Below are 26,824 nucleotides of genomic sequence, written 5' to 3' on the forward strand. Positions count from 1 at the left end.
TGCTGCTCATCTCATCACATCACAGGAGAGAGAGAGAGAGAGAGAGAGAGAGAGAGAGAGAGAGAGAGAGAGAGAGAGAGAGAGAGAGAGAGAGAGAGAGAGAGAGAGAGAGAGAGAGAGAGAGAGAGAGAGAGAGAGAGAGAGAGAGAGATGAGTGGTGAGAGGTCACTGGTTCCGTTCCGATCCACCTCTCTAAATGCGTTTATATGCACTTCCTTTACTCGATTACGCTTAATGAGCTGACATGCATGTGGTCATGTAAGTGCGTTAACCCTTTTTCCTTTATCGGAGTAAGGTCATAAATCACTTAAGCATAAAATGATCGACACACCTAGATTTTTGGCCCTCAGCCTGATTTTGACCGCACATTAACCTGCATTCTGTTGGCTTATTGAAGTGTGCATGTGTAACGGTGTCCTTACTGCAGATTTAAAGGAATGGTTTTCACCCAAAAATGAAAATGTTATAATTTACTCACCCTCAAGTTGTTCCAAATCTGTGAGAGTTTCTTTCTTCTGTTGAACACAAAAGAAGATATTTTGAAGAATGTTGGTAACCAAACAGTTGACAGTAGCCATTGACTTTCATAGTAGGAAACCAAAATACTATGGAAGTCAATGGCTACTGTCAACTGTCTGGCTACCAACATTCTTCAAAATATCTTCTTTTGTGTTCAACAGAAGAAAGAAACTCATACAAGTTTGGAACAACATGAGGGTGAGAAAATAATAACATTAAAAATAAAATAACATTTTTTTCATTTTTGGGTGAACTATCCCTTTAAGTGCACCCTGACAGACTGAGTGTTTATATTAAGTATATCGCAAACTTCAACTTTTTCTAGACTCAAGAAATTATGAAACCATGTTCTCATCTCTTCAGCTGAAGTAAACATCACATATCATGTAACATAAGTCAGATACACAGATGATCAGGTTTTGAAGTCACTACCGGGGAATAACCAGATTTTTTAATAAAGTCGTGCAAACGCGGTTTACTTGCGTTGCTGGGTTATTGGTTTCCATGTGAACCGGGACAACAGATTCATTTAATATGATGATTTTGTGGATTTTTACATCGCATTATGGGATTGCCCTATTCGTGAAGAATATACTACCATTCACAAGCATGTCAGTATCAATTTTCTTTTGAAGAAATTAATACTTTTATAGCAAGGATACAGTAAAGACATTTAAATGTTACAAAAACTTTCCATTACAAATGAATGGGTTTCTTTTGAACTTTCTTTTCATCAAAGAATCTAGAGCAAAATGTATCATGGTTTCCAAAAAAATATTAAACTGTTTTCAATATTATCTGTTTCCAAGACATGCGCATATAACATTTACCGAATAAATCCCTCGATGCGCGATGTTGGTTTGATCATTCTGGAATGTCTGAGTCAAAGTCTGTCATCAAAATGATTTGGTTCAATTTCCTCCCAGAAGCCTCTTACATGATTGCATTCCCAAACAACAGCCATTTAAATGCAAGATGGCATGAAAGCGTTTATTGAAGTCATTTATGATGAAGGAAAAAAGAGCCAAAGTGACTTCTCAGATTGCAGCAACTTTCATTTTTATTACAGGTATTTTGCGCCAATATTACTGTTTGAGCAAGAGACTTCTTTTAAAAACATCAAGTGTCTAACAATTTTGCTGTATACTGCTGAGAACACGCCTATGATGCCTAAAAATGCTATCCTGGGTAGGCAGCTCCCTAGAGATTCCCTCTTTCTCCCACTCCTGCCATATTTCATCCTCTTTTCTCCCGCATCCTCACTAATTCAGTTCTTTCCTTTAGTCTTCCGTTTCTTTCTGCTCGTCCGTGCTCGAGCATCTCCTCCATCACTCTTCCTGTCCCTGCTGTGGCCTCCCTGCTCTGTATATCACTGTACTTCATGTTCTCAATGGCGCTGTCGTGGAGACCGTGAGGTCAGAGGTTCCTCTCTAGCGGAACTCTGGGTCTTTTCCTGGTAACCGAGAGGCGTTAAGATCACTCTGCTAACAGCGGCAGCTTCCCGAGACCGCTGCTTTGATTTGACAACTATGACTCAATTTGTGGCTCAATCAACAGCTTTTAAAAGAAGCCCGGGAGGCCCAATGAACACGAACACACACATACAGGATAATCTCTCTATTCTGTTGTTTGGTCCCAGACGCTCCTCAAACTTTACCGCCGCTGTGCCAGGCCTGATTGGTGCCCGGTGCCAGCTCTGTAGGGCATGTGCCAACCGCTGTGCCAGATGAGATGCACTGAGCACCACTGAGACGCCTTTTTTTCAAATGTCACAGAGCTGCTTCTGAGAAAGTCCTGCCAGTTTCCCACAGAATCGACTTCCTGTGACAGAGCTCTCACTTTCCCTTTCTCTCTCTCTCTCTCTGTCTCTCTCTTTCTCTCTCTCCAGCTGGCTGAGTCATTTATATCCCTGCTGTTACCATACTGCCTCGATCTGGGGCTTCATTGGCCGGTTTATAAATCTGTTGTTTGCTCTACTTTCACACCCAAATAGAGAGGAATACAAAAAGAGATACAGAGAGCGAGAAAGGATGCATGGACTCTTACAATACAGAAATATACAGAAAAGAAGGTGATAAGAGCGTTTGAATATGATGGCATATTGGTTACATTTGCGTGCAAGTTCACCTCGCTGGCTGATGACCTTTCCAACATGCAATACCTTTTATATCTAACCAAAACAACCATTACCCACACACCCACTAATGATGCATCTTTCCTACATTCACCAAGGCGATGCTCCATTGCAATCCATCAAAATTCTAATTCAAAACCAGCAGAAGTGATTCAGATGGTGGTTTTGCATATATAAACTCTGAGTACTTTCTGTTCTGTTAAACTCTATTGACAGCATGCTGTCAGTTACCACAGAAAATAATTTAACTTGTGCATGTAAACAAATAATGCATTTACAGTTATGCACTATTGCATTATGACTCTAATCGTCTTTTTGAGGCTAGTGGATATTGTAAGCAAATATATATATATATATATATAACCAATGAAAATAATAATATTAACAATAATAATACAAATTTTGTATCTGGTCTCTAATCTGACAGGACCAGACCACTGCTGAAAATAAAATAAAATCATAAAATAAAATAAAATGCCAATCAGGTATGGGTCAAAATGATTTTCTGTGGTAATATAGACATTAACATAATTAAATATTCCTTTAAAGTTGGTGATACCACTTACCTGCTCCACACGGTCATAGCCACCATCGGTTTTCTCTGTCTTAATTCCCTGCATCTTTCCGCCCTCCACCTTTATCTCCCCAGGTCCTTTATCCTTGAGTGCGTTATCATCTTTATCCAGTAGGTAGCGCAGCAGGGCATTGTCCTTCTTCTTGGGGCTGACGGGCTCTTGTTTAATGGCTAAATCACCCACACCGGCCGTCCCACCTGCAGAATCCTGACACAGCTCCTTCCCCGTGGCCTCGGCCGTGAGTTTGGCCAGGTCGACGGGCGATGAGCTGTTCTGGAGAAGTCTGTGAAGGATCTTATGCTTCTCCTTCAGGGAGGTAGCATGTGTCCCGGCTCCGTTTTGAGAGCCCATGCCGCCATTTCCTGGGCCGCCGGTGGGGTCTTTACACCCGGGCTCTCCACCAGTCATTGGTGGGGGTGAGGTGGACTCGATAGGCTCAGTTTTAGTGGTGAGGAGCTGCAGGAGTTTAGTATGTCCTTTGTTGTCACGTAGCCGGTTCTGCGGGTCACTGGCGTCCGGGTTGTTAAACTGGCCCTTTTCGTCTCTTTGCTGTTCGATGCCATCGTCCTGCCCGCTGTTGCCCTGCTCCGATTGGTTCTGCTCTCCGAATGACTCAGAGGCTCCCATTTTATTCAGCAGGTGAAGATTCATGCCCATCGCAGCTGGCGAGCCCAACTTCCTGTCGGGCGAGCCCAACGACTGGCCGTGGCTTACGCCGTGGCACTCGCTAAGCGCCTGTAGGGCATTAAGGGAACTGCTTGTGTAACCATGATTACCGCCTGCTCCCCCATTGCCACCTGTACTGCTAGTGCACATGCTCGCAGGTGAATGGAGGCTCCCTGCTGGGGAGAACTGAGGCGGGGGCAAGCGTGGAGACCCTGCCACTCCGGGACTTGCTCGGTGGCATGGAGACAGCATGCCCGGACTGCCCTGAGACGGGCTGCTCAACTTCAGTGGATAGCCACTGCCCTGAGGGGTGGCCGCCTGCATGGTTGCCGAATGGCTCATGGTCCCTGGGCAGCCGAAACGGTGGCCCTGTACAGGGCCGATGGCGCCAGGCTCCTTCTGGCCACCGGGGGAGGGGAAAGTGGATGTGTTGCTGCTGACGGTGGCATCCTGCCCCTGGGGGGCGCCGGAGGAACCAGCTGGATTGGGAGAGCTCATGGGGTTCATGGGCTTGCCCATAGCCTGAGCATTTCCGAGATCAGGGGTCATGCCACAAACGGACTGCTCCCTAAAACAGGAAAAAAATACACAATATTATTGGTCGCCAATAGATTATCTAAAGAATAAAGTTCAGTTTATGCTGCAACACACGCATAGCACAAACTTAGTTTTGTAGATAACGATGAACCTAATGATTAAAAACTCATTACGAACATAAGCCACATTTCCACCGAAATTACCCGGAACAATTTGTCCCAGGAACTTTTCTTCCCCCAGACCTGTTGCTGTCTGCGTTTCCACCACGGTCTAAAGTACCGTGAAGATTAGGCAAATTAGTCCGGTGACGTAGGACTGCGCGCGACTTTACAGTTCCCGCTGGATTTCATCTTCTGAATTTAAGCTTAATAAAGCCTGAACCTCGTCGTCGGTCCATCGGTCGTATTTTTGAAACTCCATTGTTGATTCAAATAGCAAAAAACTGTTACTGCACGCACCGCAACAGATTTAAAAAAATGGTGGTTGAAATAAAATGCTGTGTGGAGTCAACCAATCAAAATGTTTACCCGGAACTTCATTTGGACCCTAGTTTCTGCGGTGGAAACACACTGAGTACCACCCCAAAGTCCCTAGTTCCTGGGGAAAGGTCCTGCAGTGGAAACGTGGCTATGAAATTCATAATTGGTAATACTTGCTGAGGAGCATAATGAAGGTTTTTATTGTTAATGAAAACTAAAACTATTAAAAACAGATTTCAGTAATTTAAAAGCTGAAATAAAATATTAAATGAAAAAAACAAACTTAAGAAATGTTGTCTTTGCAACTAACTGAAATAAAACAAGTTACTAAAATTAAAATAAAAGCTAAACAGAAATATTAAAAAACAAACTAATTCTTGAATTACAATGAAAACAGAAATTATAAAAATAAAAGCAAATTCAAAGAATTAATAAACACTATAAAATAATATTAAATGAACACTGCTGAAGGTTAGACATTGGAATAAACCAATAAACGCACGCACACACGCAAACGCACACACACACACATCTCTTGGCATCATTGTGGTGACTTTATTACATACTTAATTATTATAAAAAGAAAGAGACAGATAAAAGGAGTGAAAAAAGGAATAAAAACAAAATGCCTCATTAGTTCAGGCAGGGCATGCCAGTCTCACCAGGTTGGCATGTGCTGTTGACTATGGTGTTTTAATTGCGATCCAAGGCATTAATATTGATTTCCAAGTAAATTCTATTGAAACTATTTCATTACATTAATCCAGTGCAGTCATTTGTTAAATTAATCTCGCAGACAGGAAGCGCTTCTTCTAGTGCTCGAACAAGGAATCCGAGAAAAGAGCTTAAGTGGAATTTCAGGAATGGCTTAATTAACTAAAGTATGTTTCAGCAGAGAAGGTTAAAAGAGGGGAACGAATTGTTATCAAAGAAAAACAGCACTGCTCATCCCTCAAAACAAGCCACGGGACAGAGAAAACGAGCGGCTGTGCTGTCGCATCCCCCTTTAATGTAGAAATCACCTCGGGGTATAAAGCTTTTAGCAAGCTACATACTAAAAACTCACTCAGAGCTGATAAATGCATAGAGATGCTTTTGTTCGAGGCGTGCAGGATGAATCAATGGTTAGGCTATACTGTGTGTTATTGTGCTAAAGATGCTGTGCTTTAAGACAGCACCCCCCACCCCACCCCGCTGTGAGCTCACTCTGGGTTTAATGTTTATCTGTGCTCGACACCCCAGCCTAACACTGCTGCTATTGTCTCAGAAAGCAAACCAGTGTTTCTCCCTCACACGCTGTGAGAGAGATAAAAACTCTGCAGCTAACATATGAAACTGTGTTCACAACTGCCTGCTGTGGATCCAAGCTTTACTAAATCCATACACTCAAAATTATTTGATTCTATGTGAAACTGCAATCTTTGACTTTACCCAATGATGCTCCAGGAAAATGAAATTGACTAGCATGTAATTGACACCTTTATGTAGTTCCAAACTTGGAAGACTTTCTTTTGTGCATGTATTTACAATGAATTGGGACTAAAGCTTACAAGGTTCAAAAAGGACATTAAGGATAATAAAAGCGGCCCATACAAATTGTGAGTTTTGTTATAAGTTTCTGAAGTCATCTAATAGCTTTGTGTGTGAAAATCTAGTAGTTATTCACTGATAATATTCCCTCTAATCATCTATTAACTGCTGTGACTGAAACGGTTTGTGAACTGGTCTGGACCAATGATTCACTGAAATACTTAAATTTTGGTCTGTTCCTCACACAAACCTATTGTACATTCTCAGAAGATTTAGAGGTAACACTTTAGTTTAGGTTCCAATTCTCACTATTAACTAGTTGCTTATTATCAAGCATATTACTAGGATATTGGCTGTTTATTAGTACTAATAAAGCACATATTAATTAACCTTATTCTGCATGACCATATTCTACATCCCTTAATCCTACCCTATACCTAAACTTAACAACTACCTTACTAAATATTAATAAGCAGTAATTAGGAGTTTATTGAGGCAAAAGTCAAAGTTAATAGCTAGTTAATAGACATTGATTCTTACCACTATTTTTAAAGCTTGAACTATGTATTCTTTCTTTATGTTCCACAGAAGAAATAAAGTCATACAGGTTTGGAACGACATAAAGGGTGAGTAAATCACATAATTTTTGGGTGAACTGTCCCTATAAACCTGGAGTTGTTTGTATTCAATTACTCCATATTTAACTAAATCAACAATCAAATTCTGAGGAATTATTAAGGGTGAAAACACTTGTTTGCCAATGTGTAGCTGTGGGAGTTGAGGGACTCGTGTTATTCTTGGTTCTGATGGAATGTTTAGAGACCAACGTCGGCCTCTGGGAAAACATGCTTGGATGTTCTCACATGACAGTGAGATTTCAGTGTATGGTCATTAACTGGGCTTGTCAGAACTAGAAAGAGTGTGTTTCGACTGACTGCTCGCACATGGAGCCGAATCAAGCAGGAAACCGTGAGAAGAGGGTCAAAAATGACAAACAGATAGTCATGTTCATAAAATGCACCATTGCGATTAAATTAAAAACACAGATTCCGACATAAGTAGAGACAAAACAATTGAAGTGCTGGCACACATAGCGAGCTGTGCGGCTGGGTAGTGGGTACCTCTGTAAGATGTGCAGGGACATGTAGAGCTGTGGCTCGTTGGTAGCAGGTGAGCGAACCAGTTTGCTCTTGGTGTGAGCGGAGACGATGGTCCCGTCCGACAGGGAAAACCGGTAGATAGGACTGAACGCCTGCCCATGCCTTATCACTGCACAACAAAACACATGATTGGAACATCAAAAGATTCATTTTGAGACATACGTAGGTAAATGAATATTGAGGAACACTAAAACAAACAACATCGAAATTGTACTCAAAAAGATTAATAAGGTCACATCTGCATTCAACCATTTCCTCCAACATGTCTTGACAAAATAGTAACTATCAAAAATAAACCCATATCATTTCTGTAACATTGCCAGACTTCCTAAACTATGTTTTATACACACCGTTCACACACCACAACCAAACTACTGTTCTCCTGTTTGTTCACATGGTTGCTACAGTATGAAAAATATTGAAATACAGTAATGTCTACTACTGCATATATCCTTATGACAGTAGTTACGATTGATCTTTATATTTATGCATTGAATTAAAGATTGCATTTTTCTAACGAGGTTAAAAAAAGATTATTAAAATATCTCTGTATTTGTGCTCTCATTACAGTAATGTAAGTGTGTAAGAGTTACTGGCCAAATATCAAGCGTGACGTTAGTTATGGCAGGTCGCGTCAATCAAGCTCACATCAGCTGATCCACGTCTACCTATAGGAATACGATGCCTATAACAGCAGCCTATATGGGTCAACCAGTATTATCAGCAGCTTATCACATTGCTCAGGAGCTAATTACCCTCCTCCATCCCCAGCTCCACCTCTCGTCCAATCAGGATTAGGATTATGATTCCCCTTCGAATCAGACTCATTTCTCGAATTATGTTTTATATAAAAATATCGAACATTAATGATCTCTGCAATACATTTATGTTGGTTCGGTTTATCACTGCTCTCCCTGCTGAACAGGGAGTTCTTGCCCAGAACAGAACCACACTGCCACTCCAAACTATATGTTAATTGTCAATCATCTTTGACGACAGTGGTCCTGACATAAAAAAGATTTGTTAAAATTACTATGGTATTCAGATGTAAGGTAGTTATCTTGAAAAATATTATCAAATATATCATAAATATTTAAATGGACAATAGAGTGCAACAGTTGGGTTCTTAATATTTCTTAATAGAAAATTGATTTTTGAAAATTGATTTCTGAGGTTGTTAATCGATGGTATAACGCTTTTGTTGAAGCCATCAGTTCACATTATTTCAACTTATTTTTAAAGTAATGTTTAACAGCAGAATTTGTGGTGGAAAAACTACATTACCCATGAAGCTGTACAGAAAATGTCACCAATCAGTCACATGAGCAAATCATGCCAAAATAGCTTGTTAGCTCCACCCATTCCCATGAAGCACTGCATGTAATCGAATCGGTCTCTCTACACTCACAATACTCACAATACAAAACATTTGTATAGATACATGCATATTTTGTATGCATTTTGTATAACACATTTATAATATATTCTTTATATAAATATAATATTAATGTCATTCACAATGCTTCATGGGATTGTAGTTTTTTCACCTCACTACACAGTCTTGTACCGTTGTCTTTTTGTCGATTTTCAAATACTTTTTTTGCCTCAAATTTGTAATGTTATGATTCACCTTCTAAATGGTTGGTGAGGTTCATGGCTTGCAATGCTTAAAACAACATTTTTAAATCCCTATGGGAAAAATTATTAGAAAAACTACTTCTGGAACCAACGCAGGTGAAAATGTGTGCAGGCACTAATGCACTCCATAGCTACTTTCACACATGAAACCCAATATGACATTTCTTACCATGACGTGGCTAAGTGCTGAGTCAGTTAATTAAGTGATCAGTACCTTCTTGCTGATGCCGCTTGGCGAATGACATATCTCCGTCGTTCTGGAGGTGAAATCGCTGAATGCATCTTCGCACCAAGTCTTCCCAGCCTGGCTTCATAGACGCTCGTAACAGACTGGTGTCCAGGGAGGTGATCTTACCTACAAACACACAGCACAGCAAACAGTTTGATGTTGTCTGTTACAAGTTTTCAAGCTTAAATTTCTTAAAGGATGTAAATAATGTTTAAGCACAGCTGAGGCTGATCTGCAAAGCAAACTAAATGTATTGACAGTATGTTAAATGGTTCGAGCTGAATTAATTGCAGACATTTAATACTTATGGTTATGGATGTAGAATAACCCCCTGAGCAGCATGCTTGGGGAATATCAAATATTGAATGTTATTTTCTAAGAACTGTCAGTGACCAAAACAACGCATGACAATGTATGACAGACATATCTCAGCTTTGTAATCTCTCTGAAACAGGGAGTTTCCAATAACTAGCCACATCAGAGAGTGACAACAGGTGTGGTTGGTGTGACAGTAAAAACTCTTGATTTTCCCATTCTGTGACCTCACAGTCCTGATGCATAAAGTATGACTAACATACTCAAATTCGGGACTCAGACAGAGATACAGTTGCATTGTGTATTGTTTGTGAATTAACAGAATGGCACATACGCCTCATGAATATTTGAGGGCAGATTTTAAGTGGTTTTTAAAAAAAAAAAAAAAAAAGATAATTATGTTTTTTTTTTTTATTGTTGCAAATTTTTTCCAGTTTAATTAATTTTATTAATAATATTTATTTATTATTTGTTAACTTGGAAGCAAGACTCAGTCTCATATTAATAACTCAAAAATAATATAACAATTAATATAATATAATATAATATAATATAATATAATATAATATAATATAATATAATATAATATAATATAATATAATATATGTATTTCACCTTTTAAAAAAAGTCATGAGAAAACCTTTCAAAGGTTTCCATTGTAAGACTGGGTGCTGAGTCAGATTGAGATTGATGTCATTAAACAGTCTCTCCAGGTTAAAGTCAGTATCTGTTGTTTTAAGCAAGGGACTGTGCATTGAGATGAGCGTTAACTGAGATGTGAACACCCTTTGAAAAGTGTAAGCGGGGAGAGAGGGGCGGCGTTGGCATGGTTACCTTGGAGGTCTTGGCGGGTGGTGAAGCTTTCGTGCGTGGGGAGCATGGGTCTCTCTTTCATGGGTACTCTCCGTGCTACGCAGATCAGACACGACTGGAAATCTACAGTCACAGAGAGAGAGAAAATGATCAGATTAGTGAGAACAGATTATTAAAGCATTTTAAGGGTGCTAATGAATGATGAGGCATTGGTTGTGTGTGTTTGTGTGTGTCGTGGGGGCGGTGCAGAGTGGAGCGTGGGGTGATATGATGGAATGTGACCTTTCGTTTGTGTGTCATTGTGGAGGCTGACCCTGCTGTGCTGCTCCCATGGAGACTAAGTTAGAAAAGTCATCCCTCATCCACCCACAAAAAGATCATAAGAGAATCATAACGTCTCCAACAGCATTATGTCTGACACATCAGACATAATGCATAAACAAGAACACTGTAAGTAACAGGATGTATTATACACTACCACTCAAAGGTTTGCAATCAGTACGTTTTTTTTTGAAGATTTTTTTTTTTTTTCAGGAGACAATAAAAAAAGTTTATAATGTTACAAAATATTTCTATTTGTTCTTTTTAACTTCATTTTAATAAAAACAATCTGAAAAAATAAATAAGAAATGTTTCTTGAGCAGCAAATCAGCATATTAGAATGATTTCTGAAGGATCACGTGACACTAAAGACTGGAAACGGTGTTACATTTTAAAATATTAAAAAATAGACAACATTTTTGATCATTTGTAATAATATTTCACAATAATTCTGTTTTAACTGTATTTTTGCTCAAATAAATGCAGTCTTGATGAGCATAAGAAACCTAAAATACAACTCTTTATTTTTTTCTTTATCGTACTGACCCAAAACTTTTGAATGGTACTGTATTTACTACATACTAAAATTACATGTATACATAATAATGTTTTTATATGTATACATAAAAATGGATTTTGTTATAAAAAATGGATCTTTAACCATATAAACAACTATCAGTAAAGACATTTATTTAACTTTCCCAAACCTTTAGTACCTGCTTCAGTTCAAGATGGACATCACAACTTTACAACTTGCAGTTCATTAAGTGAGTCAGATTTTGATTCAGCAACCGCTCTGACTGATTCAGTGAGTTCATTCAGTGAAGGATTTGTCAGATTGATTCAAAACCGTAACTCCTGTGTTTACGATTTTTGAATGATTCATTAAAAAACGTCTCCTTGCGTGTCTACTTGCTTGTGAATCACACTGCAGTTCATGTATTTCCGATGAATTGATGTTGCTAGCGACATGCTCTACTTTTAGTCTACTACAGGTCCTGTTGTTTACATCAGAGCTGATGTAAACAGGCCTTTACGTGCAAACACACGGCTGTTGTCGAGCCCCTTGGGTGGTCTTTACTCCAAACTGCATGAAGACCCAGATTCACTGTCTCTGTAATAAACTCTCTCAGATATCCCTCTCCTCATACACACTCCTCCTCCAGCGGTCTTTCTCTGTCTCCTGCGCCAGGTTGAGCTGGCGGCTGAAAGAGCAGCTGGCACACAGCTAACACTGACGGGCCATTAAGAGAGACGCTTCATCACTCAACACACCAACAGTACCCAGCAAAAATTAAACATTGTGTGTGTGTGTAATGTGTGTGTCTGTGTGTGTGTGAGAGAGAGAGAGAGAGAGAGAGAGAGAGAGAGAGAGAGAGAGAGAGAGAGAGAGAGAGAGCGCGAGAGCGAGAGCGAGAGAGAGAGAAAGAGAGAAGAAGACTAACATTAAATATCTCTCGTTGCCTCACACTTGCTGTTACACACACACACACTCTCTAAAACCCAGCCAGAGCCAAAACCAAAGCCAACACAATCCAGTGGAGAAGTGGGTCTCAAATGCACCCTGAACTCTGGGTGACTCCGAGAGGTGGAAGAGGAGGAAAGAAAAAGAGCAAATTAATCACAGACTGAAACATTTCTCTGGGCGGGACGCAGATGCACGCTCCACAATCACTGCCGTCAACCTTTTCGCCTTATTTTTCATTATTTAGAAAACTAATTTCTCTCGCACGTCAGGAACAACTGTCAACACTGAGTGTTGCTTGTACATTAGTAGAGCGACTGACTCTTAAAACTCTTATACAATTCACTCCTTAACTCTTTCCCCGGCATTGACGGAAATTTCCGTCGTTTATGAGACAGCGCTTCCCTGCCATTGACGGAAATTTCCTGCTTTCCGTGTTTTCACTGTTATATGGTAGGGGGCGCTATTACGCATTTTCTGAAAGAGTACTGAATCTCCGGATCAAAACAGGTGGAAAAAGAAGGAGAAACAAGCGATAGAATATGTAAGCACTCGTTGTAGAAAGCAACAAAGTGACAAAAAATATATTAAATTAATTATTAAAAAGTCACCAAACTCTAATAGTAAAGTACTGTGACAATACAATGGTACAGTGATGGTATCAGATGGTAATACCGTGGAGCTCCGATATATACCATAATACCATCTTGGTACACTACAGTTCAAAAGCTTGGGGTAAGCAAGATTTTTTTTTTTTTTAAATAAATTAACACTTTTATTCACAAAGGAGGCATTAAATGGATCAAAAGTGACAGTAAAGACATTTATTATAATGCCACAAAAGATTTCTATTTCAAATAAATGCTGTTCTTTTGAACTTTCTATTCATCAAAGAATACTGAAAAAAAGTATCTCTGTTTCCACAAAAATATTAAGCAGCACAGCTGTTTTCAACATTGATAATAATAAGAAAAGTTTCTCTAGCAGCAAATCAGCATATTAGAATGATTTCTGAAGGATCATGTGACACTGAAGACTGGAGTAATTAAAGTTTTAAATATATTCAAATAGAAAAGTTATTTTAAATTGTAATAATATTTCACAATATTACTGTTTTACTGTATTTTTGATCAAATAAATGCAGCATTTGTGAACATAAAAGAAATGATGTAGTGTATGTTAAATTGCTACTGCCCTTGATGGTAACGAGATCACTAGATGACAGCACTTAAACAATTCTCATCCACTGGAAAACATTTTTTAACAAACCTTACGTCAAAATCTGCTTTTTTGTGGGCCACTTGACAAATGAACGCTCTGCTTAATGAAAGAGGAATAGTCAGTTTGCTTGGCTGAAGCCTCCTGCTCCGCTTTGAAGCATTAAACCTAGAGTTTCAGTACCGTTCATGTGGCTTAAGTGTGTTTTAAGAAACCGTGGCTCACCCTCTCCCTCCTCCTTGATGGACTTTGGTTCAGACACAGCGAAACACTGCATAGTCTCATATTTCTGCTGCGCCTCGTGATCCTGCGTCTCTTCGGCCTCGCTGTGAGGGTTCACGAGCATGCGGCAGTTGAAGGTGTGGCTGTTCCGTCGAGGATTCTCGCTGGACCACGGCACTCCGTTCACTGCGGGAGGGAAGAAAATAGACATCACTCACTGTCACTCATTTGAACCAGCAATCCCTAACTTTTCCCTCACTGAATAAAGGGGTGTTCACACTGACGGTGATTTACAGCAGCAAGGGACTGGAAGTCATTAATTTTCAATAAGAGTTGGCGATGTGAAGCGACATGAGAGACAGAGACTGTTGGTGATGAAACAAAGTTTAATGCACTAATTCCAATTAGAGTGTACATGTGATCTGCCTATCACTCGTGTCACTTCAAGATCAACAGACAATTATTAAGTATAGTGACTCGGTCAACTTTCAGTGACTTAACTGGTGTTGGTATGTTCCCATCTATGTTTCAAATAAATTTAATGCAAAAAAATCTGAATATAAATTTCCATCCCATGTAAAGTTCTGCATTAAAGGAAAATCTATTTTGTAATCGCATGTTATAGATCTTGTTGTGAACAATGTATCCGTTTATCCATGTATGAGTTTCATTTTTTGACCTCATTATGGTATTTTAATGTGAAAACGTCAGACTTTTCTCTCTCTTCTCCAATCATGTAATCTACTTAAACACTGCAAGCTCATGTTCATCTGCCTCTATTTTTGATAGTAACGCGCACATCTCAACATCCAAATCAATAACCAAAGCATATCATCAAGTCCTTGTCCTACATTTGATCTTTTTCGATAATCTGTTACACTCGGATGTACGCAACAATATGAAAGAGAAAAATCGATCCTTACTTCAGTTTTATCCCAACTTTAAGAAAACAAAATCATCACTTCCGGCAAAAATGTGTTAAAAATATGAGGCAAAATCATGTACATTTTTGACGGTACATGTTTTTCCATCTTAGTTTATGCTGATGTTTTGTTACCGAATAAAAAAAATCACCCACTTCAAGTACTTCACGTTTAAGTTTTTTATGTGCAGTTTTCGACATTTCCATCCAGTATTTGAATGTGATATCATACAATTCACATCAAAATACATGGATGGAAAGCTAGCTAGTGTTAACACCTCTTAAAGGAATAGTTCACCCAAAAATTAATATTTTGTCATCATTTGCTCACCCAAGTTGTTCTAAACCTGTAAGAGTGTCTTTCTTCTTTTGAACACAAAGAAGTTATTTCAAGAACTGTTGGTAATCTAACAGTTGACGGTAGATATTGAAAATACTATGGAAGTCAATGGCTACCGTCAACTGTTGGGTAAGCATTGCAACATTTCTTAAAATATCTTCTTTGTGTTCAACAGAAGAAAGAAACTCATACAGGTTTGGAACAACATGAGGGTGAGTAAATTCCAGGGTGAGAACCATAACCAATGAGTGTTTTCCAGTTGAATATATCATTTGAACCAATAATGACATGGTTTCCAGCCACAAGTCTTTCCTCTCTTTCACCTCTGCAGGTGACCTTCCTCTCTACCACCACTGGGGAAAGAGGAGATATTCCTTTCTGTAAATCCCAGTTCTTAATGCTCAATATGATTAATATAATCGCAGGATGGAAAGCGTAACTGCTCTAGTAATGTTTCACTCGAGAGTTGAAGAATGAGCGTTTCCTGAAAAGTAGAGTTGGTAGAAGTGCAAATGAGATGAAAATGGCAAAATGGGAAGGAAACAATGAATGTAAAACAGAAATAGTCTCACCATGTGACTTGGGCAGGAGGTTTTTGATGAATTCTGTATGATCTCCCACATGCAGGATGCTGTACACACTGGTGTTCATCAGCTCTTCCTGATTATACCGCAGGTACTGCGTCACGTTCTCCGACACAAACACGATGTTCCCCTCCATGTTCACAACAAAGAAGAAACCATCTAAGGCCTGGAGGAGAAAAACGCAAGGATATTGGTACTGTGAGCACAAACATGCAGCTAAAAACACTATTATATGACGAGCTCAAGCAGACAAACAGGCTAAAGAACACGTCGCTACTCCATCTTAAAGCTTAACCATTCAATGAGGAAGATGCGATAACCAGGAGAAACAAAACAAAAAGCCATCCAGAAAAGGCAGGAGTCCTTGTAGACTCTCCAAACAGATCAAGTGAAGTCAAGGGGAGTACGGCATGAGTCTAAATTCATGGCTTTAAGATTGATCGAGTGGTTTGAACCACAACAGGCTGAACATAATGATCCGACAGCATTTACGCTTCTCAATTCAGGTAAACCATAATGAAGTAATTAGCTGCAGGAAAACAAGAAGATCTCATCAGTTGCAGTTAGGAGGTTATTTGAACAGGCTTCCTCTCGAAGCGATACTGTCAGGCAGGCAGACACGGGAAGTGGAGCAACTGTTTTCCCTCATTTTAAATGCAGATTACAGGCTACGGCTCTATTAGACTGCATACTTGTGTCGCACATCCTGACGGGTGCAGTGAAGGCGTCTTAAAAAGGGATACATTATAAGAGCTTTTTTTTATGCATTGGTACTGCCAATACGGGATACACACCATCGTTCCAATGTTTGGGTTCGGTAAGATTTTATAATGTCTTTTGCTGACCAAGGCTACAATTATTTGATTAAAAAAACTGTAAAAATAGTAATGAAATATTATTACAATCTTTATTCCTGTGATGGTAAAGCTGGATCATTACTCCAGTCTTCAGTGTCACATGATCCTTCAGAAATCATTCTAATATGCTGATTTGTGCTCAAAAACTATCATTATTATCACTATTATCAATGTTGAAAACAGTTGTGCTCAGTTCAAAAGGACAGCATTCATTTAAAAGTCTTTACTGTAATTTTTGATCAATTTAATGCATCCTTACTGAATAAATTTTTTTTTAATGTTCACAAACTTAATCTAAATCTGTTAAATGTAATCTTTAGCAAATGTAAATATGCATCTATCATACTATACATTTTATTTATACATAAACTGTCATGCTTAAATTCACCTGTAGCATTAAAACATGCTTTTTACCATTTTATTTTTTGTTTATTTTGACAGAAGTATAAAATTGTATTATTTATTATTAGTTATCAGCCATTAGACAAAATTAAGTATCACCGTATCGGCACATTCCCAGTAAAGGTTCAGTTTCTAAAAATTAATTATCTTCATTTATTTAATAATTTATTAAAAATGTAATGTAAACCGATATATTGGTCTACTTCTAATCTCTAATCTTCAGTTGCATATGTTTAGCTCCTCAGAAGTAGCTTCCTTGAGATCTTTAATGCGTTTGTCTGTGCGAAGATGAACTTTCTTGCCTGCTTGTGTCGAAAATAAAACAGCTCTCCCGAATCTCAGCGCTTCATAGCGTGTGACAGAAATGATATTGACGAGTCTTAATTGCACGAACGCAGCCTTAAGTCAAGCATTTCCTATCAAGATGGTGTCAATTAGGTCTCTGAATGCAGTCGGGCCCCTGAGGGCCAATAGCGATCGCTATAAAAGCTGCTGTTTGTTTTAGAATGTGGAGCAGCAGCTCGGAAATCATTCTTTAATCTGCGGCGGAGCGTAATAAGCTCTAAATCTTTTTATCAGCAAAACAAACACAACGTCTCTTCCAAACACAGAGAATTATTTCACAAACACTCGGCCGTGAAAAAAAAAAACTCTCAAGAGAAGTAAAGAACAAACGTACAGTCTCCAGAGACGGAAAAAGAGAGAGGGAGTGAGCGAAAAAAGCCCACAAGTCCCTGTTTGTGCACTGCTCTAGATGTGGCCATCTGGTGGGCACATTCAGCAAACATCGCAGAGTAAACATGGAGGAGTGCCAAATCCACCTTTATTTAGCCAAACTTATGCAACTCTTTAAAATGTGCTGATGGATGTGTATTGCAACATGAATGGAGCTGGGTGGGCCTGGCCCGGCCCGTCCTCACTGTCCCGCTGTGGGACGTTACATAACTTCCTATACAAAGGAGAGACTGGGTCCAAGCTCATCGTGAGGTGCGGACACCGAAATCGGACACACAACCAGTGGCACACTGAGCTTGGCCACAAATCCCCACACACTGCTTCGAAGAACACAAAGCTGCTTTAGCGGATCCTATGGCGAATCACACTTCAGCTTCCACCACCAAACAATGGGGTTTTTCACTGGGGCAGTGGGGGGTGGGGGGTGGGGGGCGTGCAGCACTGCAAAAGCTTCACACAAGGCTTGTTTGTGTGCACGAGTGTGTGCGATGTGTTTCGGTGAGTGTGCGTGCCCGGGCGACGCTGGAGGGGCTGTTATGGGTGTCGGGTGGAAAAGGGCAGTCGGCTGAGTTTCCCCCTCTCTGGCCCTTTGTCACAAGTGGTTTTTAATTAGGTGCATTATAGCGTGTGGGTGTGAATTGTCCCTTCCTTCGGCCGTTTCAAACAGATGGAAGATCAAGCGCGCAAGCACGCAGGCTATATTTGGCATCCGCTTCGTGTTGATTCGGTGACGGAGGACTTCGGAGGCTATAAATACCCCAAAGAGGAGAGGGTGTGAGAGGAAGATGGAGCGGCTGGATGGGTGGATTCATTCAGAGCTGGGCGTCCTGCCTGCTCGGCCGACCGACCGAAGTTGTTCGTTTGCACTACAGAGATTTGAACTGTTATTTAAGGGGGTAGTTCATTTTTATCACTCTTTTCTCACCCTCAACCCATCAGCCAACAGCATTGGAAAAAAATTTGGTCGGACAAACAGACAGTTCCACCCCAAACTCACACCATAATGTGACATTTTAGTGCACTATGAATGAAAAAAACTGGCTAGCATATCTGATGAACATTTCTTTAGATTCTTAATCGTTAACTAAAATTAAAACTACAACTAATACTATTAAAATCGTTTTTTGTAATTGAAATAAAGCAGAAATAAATTATACATTTTAGGGGGTGTTGCACGACATCGTCTTCAACTAAAAATGCCAACTTGCACGACAAAGGCGTTTATATGCAGGTTTCAATCTGCACGTTTTTGAAAATGATACCGTTAGTAAGCTGTAAAAATCCAAATTTGTGAAAACGTTGACGTCATGCGCGTTACATGTTCAGTATATAGGCGCGTAGATTCAACACGAATCAACTTCAGATTTGTTTGAGTCGGCATTTTTGGATTAAAGTCGAGTCCACATCGACTAGTTGCTGATGACGTAATTAATAAACAAATAAGGGTGTACCTCAAGCTGAGACTCGAATGTGGGTTGCCTTGTGCACATCTATGGCATATGACAGCGATGACCACAAGGCTATTGCTCCTACAGAACAGCTTATTTTTATTAGTTATTTTGTCTTTGGGTCATTATATTTCTCACAGATTTCTGTTCGTTCTAATACAGATAAAGATAATATCACATACAGATAAAGTAGCACAGTAAAGATTACATTTATATGTATGCATTAGTGAGAGAGCGATTGCGTGTGAATTAATTCTACCTGGCAGCATCTCTCTACTAATAGAGAAGATGTGGGTTTTAGTTACTAAGGAATATATGCTAGAACTTTTGAGTTTTTAAGCTATTTTATTGATAAATCACAGAACTGTTGACGATACATTTCTGCGCTACTGAACGTTTCTGTGTGCGTACGATCTGTACGTGATGTGCAAGCTACTGTCTTGTCTGTGTGTGTGATACAATGAAGCAGCGCATTAGTTTAAAACCTAATTACGTGTGCAATAAGCTGTTTAAAATGTGCATTTACCTGATCAACTTTGAGCATCCGAATGGTATAATCAAACATATCTTGTGGAGCGCTCGGAGTATGCGTTTATTTGTCAATTTAACTGTTGGAAACGGAGCGTAAAAGTGGACTCCAAAGATTTCTTATCCTGTTGCGCCCTCTATAGGCCATGATCAGTGACTAGTCAACGTCAAGTTTAAATCGTCATGGCAGATCATTAATGTCGACTAGTCTGTGAAAGCCCTAGTGCGCAGTGTTTCTTTAGTGACATCGCCAACTACTGGCCTGGAGTTTTTAGTCGTTTTCGCGGATCATTTTGACTGTATGCGAAACTATTCAAAACCACCAAGGAAAAACGTTTACATTTTTAGTACATCATTGTTGTGTAAACGTAACCTTAGATGAAAAATGTTCACTTAAAAAAAATGTACATTAAAACTTACTAAAAAACTACAAAAAATTCTAAAATTAAAACTGAAATAAAAAAAAATGTTTTTAAATATTAACTTTATAAAAATTATGAATAACAACAACAAAAATGACAAAAGCAAACACCGAAATTACTAAAACCAAACTAAAATTAAGTTAAAATATTAATAATAAATACTATTATATTAGTATACAAATAACACTAAAATAACACTGCTTCACAGAAAAGCATCACTATGCTTGAGCATGTTTTTCATGTCAAAATTTGTGTTTCTCAACTGTCAGCTCATGATATCTTTATTTAGCAAATGGATGGAGGAATTTGGAGATTTAATCATCAAATGGCTGCCAATTTTTTTAACACAACGTACAAAAAAGCATTCAACGACTCTGTCCGCCATACGTGGTTAACGCTTGGCTCTTCCTCGTGCACGTCTGCCTGCATGTTCTGTGTAACCTAGTAAACACACAGCACAACAGACCCACCTCCAGCATCATTGGTCCAAGGGCATCTTTGTCAATAACACTTTGGCCTGTCGACGACACATCAGCCTTCTGCACTTCATCCTCATTGGCTGCAGCAGCTTTTTCTACAGGGGAGAAAACGGAAATATGATCAACATCACCGTCCACTATAATTTTACTATTTTATGTTAAAAGTCAAAGGGTGAATAGGATGTACACAATTACAGTCATGTAATCATATATTGGCTATCAGCCTGTGACTGAGATGCACATGAAAAAAGATACATTTTGCATGTCATAATGTGTTATACTTTGAAAATTTGATGTCAAAGCAAGTCTAAAACATGATTCATGTTGATGAATTGCCAGTGTATAAAACCAAGTAAATTAAGATTTGCCATGAATTATTAAATGGCAGAGCTTCAAACCATAGTAATGAGCCTTGCCTCAAAATGCAGGAAATACTATTACATTGGTCACAATGGGATACACAAAAGCAAGAAAAAGTCTTCCCAGAATTGTTTTTTTAAATAATATGCAGTAAAATTAGACTTTGGAATGACACAGAACATTATTAAAGTGTTTTTCCTTTCATTTATGTTCATACTTTTATTTGATGGACATCGCTCATATTGTTTCAATGATTGAACTAATCCCTTGCTAACCTCATCTTTCTATTGCCTTTAGTTGTAGTTGCATTATTCTAATTTGTATTGATAGCAGACATCCTGAAATACAATTAGGAGCATTAGTTTTACCTCCAGTCTCCTTTCTCCTTGAATAGAGGACAAGTTAAGCAGAAATTGGCACTGCTTACTCTGTCTCCCCACTAAGTGAATACGGTAATTTGGTACGAAACTCAGTTCTCGGTTGGAAACATCAACATTTCCATATAAGAACCTAAAACCCTTCTTTAGACCCTGCAGAGTTTAAGTGTTTTATTTTCAAATTACACTAAAGACACTTCATGTGGTCTTGCTAGCTTGAGCATATTAGCATTTCTTGAAAGGGCAGTTCTCTCTCTCCCTGCTCACTAAAGCGTTTCATTTTATATTGCACACACGCACCTTTTTAAACCCCTTTCTCACTCTTTCATACTGCCGTGCGCTTGTTGAGACATGTTGTTATGGCACGCATCCGGACCTTAGCAACACATGAGGCAGAAGCTGTCAGGCTAAATGGGTGCATGTGAAGCCTCACATAACAGCCATGCAGCCAGCAGCCTGGACATGAATGGAACCGTCAATACACTCATGCGCGCACACAGACACCAAACAAACCATTATATAAAGAATGGAGAACATCGTTCTCCCCAACAAAATGACATGATTTGTAAACAACGTCGGCAAAGCTTTCACGATGGAGCTAAATTAGTGCATCTCAGAAAGAACTGGGACACACTTCACCACAAATATTAATAAAAATAACACATTTAAATTTTAGGGGAAAGATTTTTTTGTGTGTTTTGTGTTATTTGCAAAATCACAGAATAAAAAGTTAAAGAATTTGTTGGTAATTAAATGCAAAATAATTTTGAATTGTTATTGTAAATAAAGGTTAATGGAATAGTTTGACAATTGTGTTTTATTGCCATTAAAATCATTTTCATTATTTTTAATTGGTAAATAAAGTCACAATGAAAAAAAAAAAAAACCTAAAACCTAAAAAAGCCTTTCTTTAAGCAAAACAGAATTTCTTATTTTATTATTTTTGTGGTGATATTTGACTACATAATGCTGGGAAAGTGGCTCAACTCTCAATAACACGATAAGTGAATGAAGTGAGGTGATAAAGCATCTTCTGAAGGGTTATTGTTAAATCAAACCAAATACCATAAAATATAAATAGCAGATGACAAACTTAAACTTGAATAAAAATTTAAAATTTAATTTTGCAACTAACTGAAATAAGATAAGTTGAAGTACTAAAATGACTAAAACTGAATTAAAAATAAAGCTAAAAAAAAAAAAAAAAAAAACAATAACTAATAAAAATGACAAAAGTACATTTTGACTCAACAAACTAAAAGGAAAACTGAAAATATAATGAAATATTACTAAATACTAAAATAACACTAACAATTCCTGCCGTCAGTGAAACATCCTCAATCCTGCAATTCCCCAAGACCAATCTAACTTCCGGTCTGTACCCATCCATTAAAAGGAGTAGTCCTCGGGATCATCAGTGGATGCATTAGGCTCACAGAGGACACGATAGAGAGGCAAACTGTGCTGGCATGATGGGTAGCCATATGGCAAAGAGAGAGGGCCATCCATCAGCCTCCCTCTCAGGCCGTTCTGGGATGCTCCAAACGCTGCTCTTTCCGTACATGTGCATGTGTGTCTGGGAGAGATACGCATGCGTACACTCCTGATGATGAGTGGATGTGAGCGTGTTGTGTGTCAGCAGGTCTTTGTGGTGCCCAGCAGGGACTGGTAAACCAGCACAGCTGCACCAGAGGTCCGGTAATAACTCATTCCCTCTCTCGTTTCAAACTCGGCTGCAAAAAGGTTTCCTTTCTGTCAGCCAATTGCCGTCAAACAGGAAAAAAAGCAATTTTATCTCCAGAAAAGCTGTGAATCAGGTCACACCATCACTTCAACAGCAGATGGAGTTTCTAGAAGCCTTTAGGATCTGCCCTATCAGTCACAATTCAAAGCCCCACCCCAAGACTCTGCTCTCGACCAATCAATGCACATCCTGATCATGGATACTAGGTCATGATGACTCTCCATGGGAGGATTCCAGATCACGTCATCTATTGGGTGTTATTCAATCTCTAAATTTATAAGCGCTGCCTCACTAATGAACAAATTAAACTGGTATAATTAAGAATAATCCAGTTTTGAAACTCAAGTTTTGGGTATTAAATGTCTAGCAGATGACCTACACAATGAAAACACCCTATTCAGGCAAATGTCCATCAAATTGTGTTTTCTATACAAACAGGAAGAAAACTGAAAACTGTAAGCATAGCTAGCTTAATAGCATATTATAATTGCACATGCTCATCTTGCACTCTTTTTGTACTACGTGAATTATACAATCAAATCACAACTTGCTGAGAAAGGGTTTGCTAATATTTTGACCAGCAAGCAAACGTAAGCAACCACCCATATCGTAACACCCAATCAATCGCATAGCAATGCACAAAAAACTACTCCGAGCACTGTAGCAAATCCATAGCAACACCCTGGCAACCAATCACAAAACCTTCACATCATGATGGCAATTTTTGCATAGGCAACATTCACTCAGTGTTTTCTTCTGTGGAATCAAAAACTGACAGTTTAGTGACCATTCACTTTCACTGTGTGGAAAAGAAAAACATTAATGAAAGTGAAGAGTGAATGAAGGTGCGTTCACATTGACCTTTGTTTAACTATTTTTTTGCGATCAGAATCCAGTCAATTTCAAAGAGAAATTCTGTGTGAGGGCGAAATATTTCTCCATGCAGATTTCGCAGCGGGTTCAAACTGGTAGCTACATTATTGACAAATGACCCACAAAATTTTGCTAATGTGACCACAGCTTGAGGCTGTCAGTTCCTTTGCAGTTTGTGTAAGAAAGAAAATCATGGAGTTTTAGGTGTGAGGATATGTTTCTTATTTTTAGGTGAACTATCCATTTAAATGCATTAAAGCATTAAAGGGGTCATGAGAAATAAACATTTTCCTTGAGCTTTTGACATATAAGAGGTAATCATACTATAAGAATATCCTGTAAGTTTCAGAACTGAAAACATGCATTTGAAGAGTGCAAAATGTTGTGCATAACCTTCCTTCTGTCGTTGGATTTGCAGTTTTTACTGTTACTATTGCTTTGTTAGATCATTTGCTTCATATGATTATGTGTACGTGTCTAACCATAATCACCAGTGATTTCTGATATGTAATGATTCATGTACAGTCAGATGTTCTTTGTCTCAAAATCGTTTATCGTCGTTTATGTGTCAGTAAATCAAACCAGTGACTAATTGGTCAACTTCACATTGTTTCTCTTAGTAGGATGAAAATAATTTAAACTGTGATTAAATTATATATAGAAAGCGATCAGAGAACGCTCCCTTTACAATCGCTGAAGATGTCAATCAAACAGCGCAAGTTTATCAGTTCTGGACTGAAAAATCAAGTTATAATAAACAAATCTCTTATTTACATTGTGTTTGCACTGCTAGTTATGATGAAAGCATTCATTTGTGTGCAGAAATTGTGTTGCAATGACGAGATCACTGCATTCATGCGCTCAACATGTCTGTGATTGGCTACAATGCTCATCACTGCAACCTTTCATGCCACGATCTAAATATAATGCTATGATCAACACTTATCACGATTAGTTAACCTTGAGAGCTGTAATAGTAAAAATGTGTTAAATGTTTCATAATATATTTATAATATTTCCATACATACATACATACATATATATATATATATATATACACACACACACACACACACTTATACATATATACACATATATACATATATATATATATATATATATATATATATATATATATATACATATATATATATATATATATATATATATATATATATATATATATATATATATATATATATATATATATATATATATATATATATATATCTCACACACTACAATCCCTACCCTACCTCTCAATGAAAGTAAATTATCTCTTCAGAGAGACAATTGTTGCTATGGGTCTGAATAAAATGTGAAGAACATAGAATCGTGACTGCTGCACTCAACACTTAAGGCCTTGTTTACAGGCAAAACAGGCCCATTTGTGCTTGAGACTGTACAAACCGTATTAGAGCAGTGTGTGATGCTGTGTCCGTGTGGCATCGAGCGTAGTGGAGGAGAGGTGAAGGAGGGGTAAGGGACGGCACAGCAGACGCCGAACATTGCTCAGCATTACATAACCCAGAGCGCAGTACATCACAAACAATCTCCATCACAGCCCAGGCAGAATCAATGCAGATACACACACGTCAAACTAGCACTTATTCTGCTTCCAAAATCATATACTCCCCTACTATATAGTAGGCCTATGCGGAAAACACTATGCCAACATAGCATGTCCGAACAAATAGTATTCGAAAAACAACTAGTTTACCTAACACAAAGTACCTGGATGACCAAAGTACTAGGGCTGTGCGATTAACGTAATTGATTTTCGATTTTGGCTTCCAACGATTATGAAAACAAGACAATCGAGGTAAAAGGATTATTATGCCGCATTCCATCCAACGCACTTCCTTTCCTTTCACAGCGGTGAGCTTTCGTTTCTCCCTAAAAGCCCAAACTTAAAAGTAAGTGTTGTAAAATGCAGTCTACTGTTGCTTAACTGCAGAATGTGTCTGATGTTAAATAGTGTTATTAAAAGCGCATTAAGCCGCAAAAGAGAGACTGTTTAGGTGGCTTTCTGTGTGTGCTCCAAGTCGGAGATATATATTCATCCGTAAAACTTATCAAGTAACTAAAAGCATAGCATTTTAACAGCACAACATGCTAACAAGCACTGCACTTGAATCCAAATCACTGCACAAGAAGCGCAAATGTGTCCCGAATCAAAAATCCCTGATAACTCAGAACTGGAAAATATGACAAATCTAGAAAAGCAAAGAAACTGTGACTTCTAGTCAAATCTTGTGTTTGGTTTCTGTTTGTGGCAACAGTCAGTATGCAGTTAGCATGATGCTAATCTGTCTAGGCACCTGATGAAAGCCAATCTGAAATCTATGGCTGATTTGACAAAGCTCTTTCTCAAGATCCGATAAGAGACCAAACATATTCACAAACAACCTGAAAATGCCTACACATGTCCAAAGTCTGTGTTAGCTCCTAATAACTTCTAGCTTAATGCAAAGGTCCGAATATGCTAAACCAATGAATGTAGCACTATATAGAGATTATGTTTTGTAACGTCTTACCTCAAGAGTTTATAATTAATATGGGGTAATCTTGAACTTTCTAGGACATTTGTCATGTATTTTGATTTGTAAATTTATTAGAAAGACAAGTAATTATGTGAGTTCAAATAAGAGTCTATCAGATTCTTACCTTGCTCTTTAATTTGACGAATCTGTTTCACGGTTTCCTTTAGAATTGCACATTTGTCAGGCTTGACATTGAAGTTGTCGATGTCATTGAAGTTTGCGAAAATCAGCTCTGCAAGCTCCTCTATGTACTTATTTTCATGTTCCCGGTTGCGTTTCTCAGTGCTTCGTTTGGGACTGTGAAGAGAAACAAAAAATATTTCTGACTATAGAGCAAAAAATACAACTTCAAAAAATACAATCAGACCTGCACTTAACATGCTTGAAGA

General features: G+C 38.6%; 1 protein-coding gene across 5 annotated transcripts in view; it reads right to left on the reverse strand.

Moving 5' to 3' along the window:
• Positions 1-26,824, reverse strand: part of ncoa2 (nuclear receptor coactivator 2) — a 94,691-nt gene that overhangs the window by 23,108 nt on the left and 44,759 nt on the right. For all 5 annotated transcript variants that reach the window (XM_079863657.1, XM_079863655.1, XM_079863659.1 and 2 more), the window contains exons 4-11: positions 26,560-26,732; positions 20,530-20,633; positions 15,656-15,833; positions 13,825-14,007; positions 10,617-10,718; positions 9,453-9,593; positions 7,562-7,709; positions 3,220-4,462 (exon numbers count right to left, since the gene is read on the reverse strand). In XM_079863657.1, the coding sequence (XP_079719783.1) occupies positions 3,220-4,462; positions 7,562-7,709; positions 9,453-9,593; positions 10,617-10,718; positions 13,825-14,007; positions 15,656-15,833; positions 20,530-20,633; positions 26,560-26,732 (2,272 nt within the window). The remainder of the gene's footprint in view (positions 1-3,219; positions 4,463-7,561; positions 7,710-9,452; positions 9,594-10,616; positions 10,719-13,824; positions 14,008-15,655; positions 15,834-20,529; positions 20,634-26,559; positions 26,733-26,824) is intronic.

This window comes from Squalius cephalus (genome assembly GCF_949319135.1).
Source record: "Squalius cephalus genome assembly, chromosome: 25".
Classification (NCBI taxonomy): Eukaryota; Metazoa; Chordata; class Actinopteri; order Cypriniformes; family Leuciscidae; genus Squalius; species Squalius cephalus.